At 39.5% G+C, this 3,131-nt stretch overlaps 1 protein-coding gene across 1 annotated transcript; it reads right to left on the bottom strand.

Annotated features, from left to right (window-relative positions):
• Positions 1–430: 430 nt before the first annotated feature.
• On the bottom strand, positions 431–1,577 carry GCK72_013271 (uncharacterized protein; the record flags this gene model as incomplete). The annotated part of the gene is made up of 4 exons (XM_003101207.2): positions 431–540; positions 589–739; positions 1,236–1,412; positions 1,497–1,577. The coding sequence occupies 4 exons, from the start codon at positions 1,575–1,577 to the stop codon at positions 431–433; spliced, it is 519 nt and encodes a 172-aa protein (XP_003101255.2).
• Between the last annotated feature and the right edge of the window lie 1,554 nt (positions 1,578–3,131).

Genomic DNA, 3,131 nt, shown 5'->3' on the forward strand with positions numbered 1-3,131 from the left:
TGACTTGGAACCTTATTCCAGAAAAATAGCAGAAAATCTAAGCTTGAGCTATTTTTGATGAGTTACTTCATCACGTTTCTTCGGAGATTTTCCCGAGAGCATTACTTTTGACTTCTGGGGCTCTAGCACGATCTATAGCTATTTTTTAAAACATAATTTTTTGTTTCTTCAAGCGTCTCTTTCTGTCTCACTTATGTTCGCTACTGTATGTAAATAAAGGCTGTCAAAAAGGCGTTGGGGCAGTGTTATATCGGCGCTCGCAGCCATGGAAAATGTTAGCTTCTTCAGACGGCCTTGTAGAGGACCAGGAGATTAGTCGATTTTCAAAAATTCAGCCCTTTTGGTAAATCAGCGGCCTCAGCGGCCCTAAAACCAGCGGGCCGCGGCCGGCCGTGCGACAACAGTTGAGGTAAATGAATATGTTTCGAACTTACAGTTTGATAGTCTTGAGACGTTTTCGGGCTTTTCCATTGAGAACTCTTTGAGATTTAATGAGTTCCAGGTTCATTTTATCCCCGCTAAGAAGTGATTTTAAATAGCCTAAACAACATTTTTTTAAACATTCAGATATCATTTTCATTATATTACCTTGTCGAACTTCGAGCCCGATTCGGCAAATCACATACTTTCCAACGAGGCCTCGCAAGAAAAACACTTGGGTTGGATTACCAAAAAGGAAATAACTGTCAATCACAAACATCCCGATGAAATATAGATAGGCTCCATGATACATCTCTGCCTGCAATGAACTTAAGACTGCAAAAAGGAGTTAAAAGTCAAACAACGGCGTAGTTTCAATTTGTTATTTTTCTTCTGCGTTCGAAAAATATTATTTCCATACTTGTCAACCGGGCCGAAACGGGCCGAAACGGGCCGACACGGGCCGACACGGGCCGGCTCGTAACTCGCGTCAAACTCAATAATATGAGCTGAAAAATATACCAAAATGTTAATCTCGACGAGTTCTATGTCCGTGACCTACTACGGGCCGGATGTCTATTCGTTAATATGCCGCGGGCCGAGCTAGAATGACTTTTTTGGCCATTTTCGCGCTTTTTGGCACTTTTCCCTGGCCCGCGGCACATTAACGAATAGCCATCCGGCCCCTAGTAGGTCACGGACCTAGAACTCGTCGAGATCTACATTTTGGTATATTTTTCAGCTCATATTATTGAGTTTGACGCGAGTTACGCGCCGGCCCGGTTGACAAGTATGATTATTTAAAATCTCCTCACGATATTGTTTGTATAAACTGCTCGTCCACAGCCGGCGAGAACTCCTGTGAGCAACATGAAATTCTGATCGCAATAAATGTTCCGAGTAAATTTGCACATGTATGAATATTCAAGAAGAAAGGGTAGAAGAGTAGCCGTAGCCACCAAATGGAGAAGGGAAACATAATACATACCATCCTGAAATGAATGCAATTCTATCAATCAATAAAACTTACTTAAAAATAGTCGATCGAGCTATACTCATCGATTTAAGAGACTCACCATGAAATTATAGTCACAATACCAACATGAGAAATATCCAAATGAAGTACAAATCACAAGACTGAGAAGTCCTGCTTTCATAATTAATCTACTTGATTCCTGTGATTCTTTTTCATATCCGTACCTAATGATGCTAGTGTACCTGATGCAGCTAATCAAACCGGAAGCGACCAAAACGAAAAAAAAACGAGGAAGAAAATTGGTTTTGAGATAAATGATTTCTGAAGTTTTATCCTTCTCCATTTTGTCGAAATAAACAGAACATCGGAACAATGGTAGTAGCAATGAAAATAATCCATGCTTAATGCATCTTGGAAAGTGGTCCAGCATTGCGTTAGTTTGAAATCGGCAATGCCTGCTCAAAGGTAGCCCACTCGTATTCAACAGCATTTACTATATTTGCCAGGTCAAGACTATTGACATAGCTATTCTCAGCCTCTTGTTTTTCCTCGACTTGCTTAGACCCATCAATTGTCTATTTCAGAAGTTATAGAAATAGATTTTTAACACAGAACAGCTTTTGAAAAAACCTACATATTCATTCATTTTTTGTTTTATGTATTTTACAACTCACAAAAACAACGGTTTTCAATGGGAAATTATTTATTGATTGAAAACATTAAAGGAGGCGAGAACTAAAAAAAAATTAATTTGTCTCAAAGTTTACCTTTATGAAGAAAATTTCTCAAAGAGCGGTCATGGGAAAACCGATACAGTGAGAATACAGAGCCGTCGGATTAGGAAAATAGAAAAAACACTGGGTAACAGAGTTGTCCGGAATCCGGATTCGGGATTCCGAAATTTCGGAATTCAGGGTTTTTTCGGCATTCCGATTCCGGATTCCGTATTCCGGATTTCAAAAATTTGATTCCGGTTCCGGATTCCGTATTCCGGAAAATGTAAAATCTCATTCTGGTTCCGAATTCCGGATTCCGGAAACTGAAAAATGGCATTCTCGCGAAAACGCACGGCTGATGAGATTTATCGATCGAATGATAACTTCAAAAAGAACCAAACTTTATTGAAAGAAGAAGAATAAATAAAACAATTTATCAGACGAATCGTTGAGATATCAAGCAGTTTGAAGTGCAGTTGTTGCTGGGATGGAGAAGTTGAGACGCGCGTGTGCTGAAGAAGAAGAGACCTGGAAATGGTGTTATTATAAATTCACGGTCTACATCTAATTTATTGGATATTTCGCGGAATCGTTGTTGAAAAAGATAAATTTTAAGCTTTGCAGGTCTAAAAAGAACTGAAAATCATTTTTTCCGCTCCGAGGCCATTTTGAACAAATTAGATGATCCTTTAAAACCCTGCGACCCCAGAGCGCGCAGAACATGGTTTTCAATGTAGATCATTTGTAAAAATCTGACTGGTTGATAGGAGAGGATGCCACTCCCGAAAGAACACATCTTCAATGTTTGAATTTTATGTTTCAGGATGTTCATATAAGGTACATTGCTTCATTGGGGTCACTTCATTGGGGTCACTATGATCTTCTACTTCTGCAACGTCTTCTGTTATTCTCCTTCTTCCCCAACAAAATTTCTCAACTGATATAAACCTCTGTCTTTTCCGAACAAAAGAGAGTGAGTGTTGCTCTAATCTTTCCCTTCCCTTCTCCTTCCTTCCCCC

Source organism: Caenorhabditis remanei, chromosome IV (assembly GCF_010183535.1).
Source record: "Caenorhabditis remanei strain PX506 chromosome IV, whole genome shotgun sequence".
Classification (NCBI taxonomy): Eukaryota; Metazoa; Nematoda; class Chromadorea; order Rhabditida; family Rhabditidae; genus Caenorhabditis; species Caenorhabditis remanei.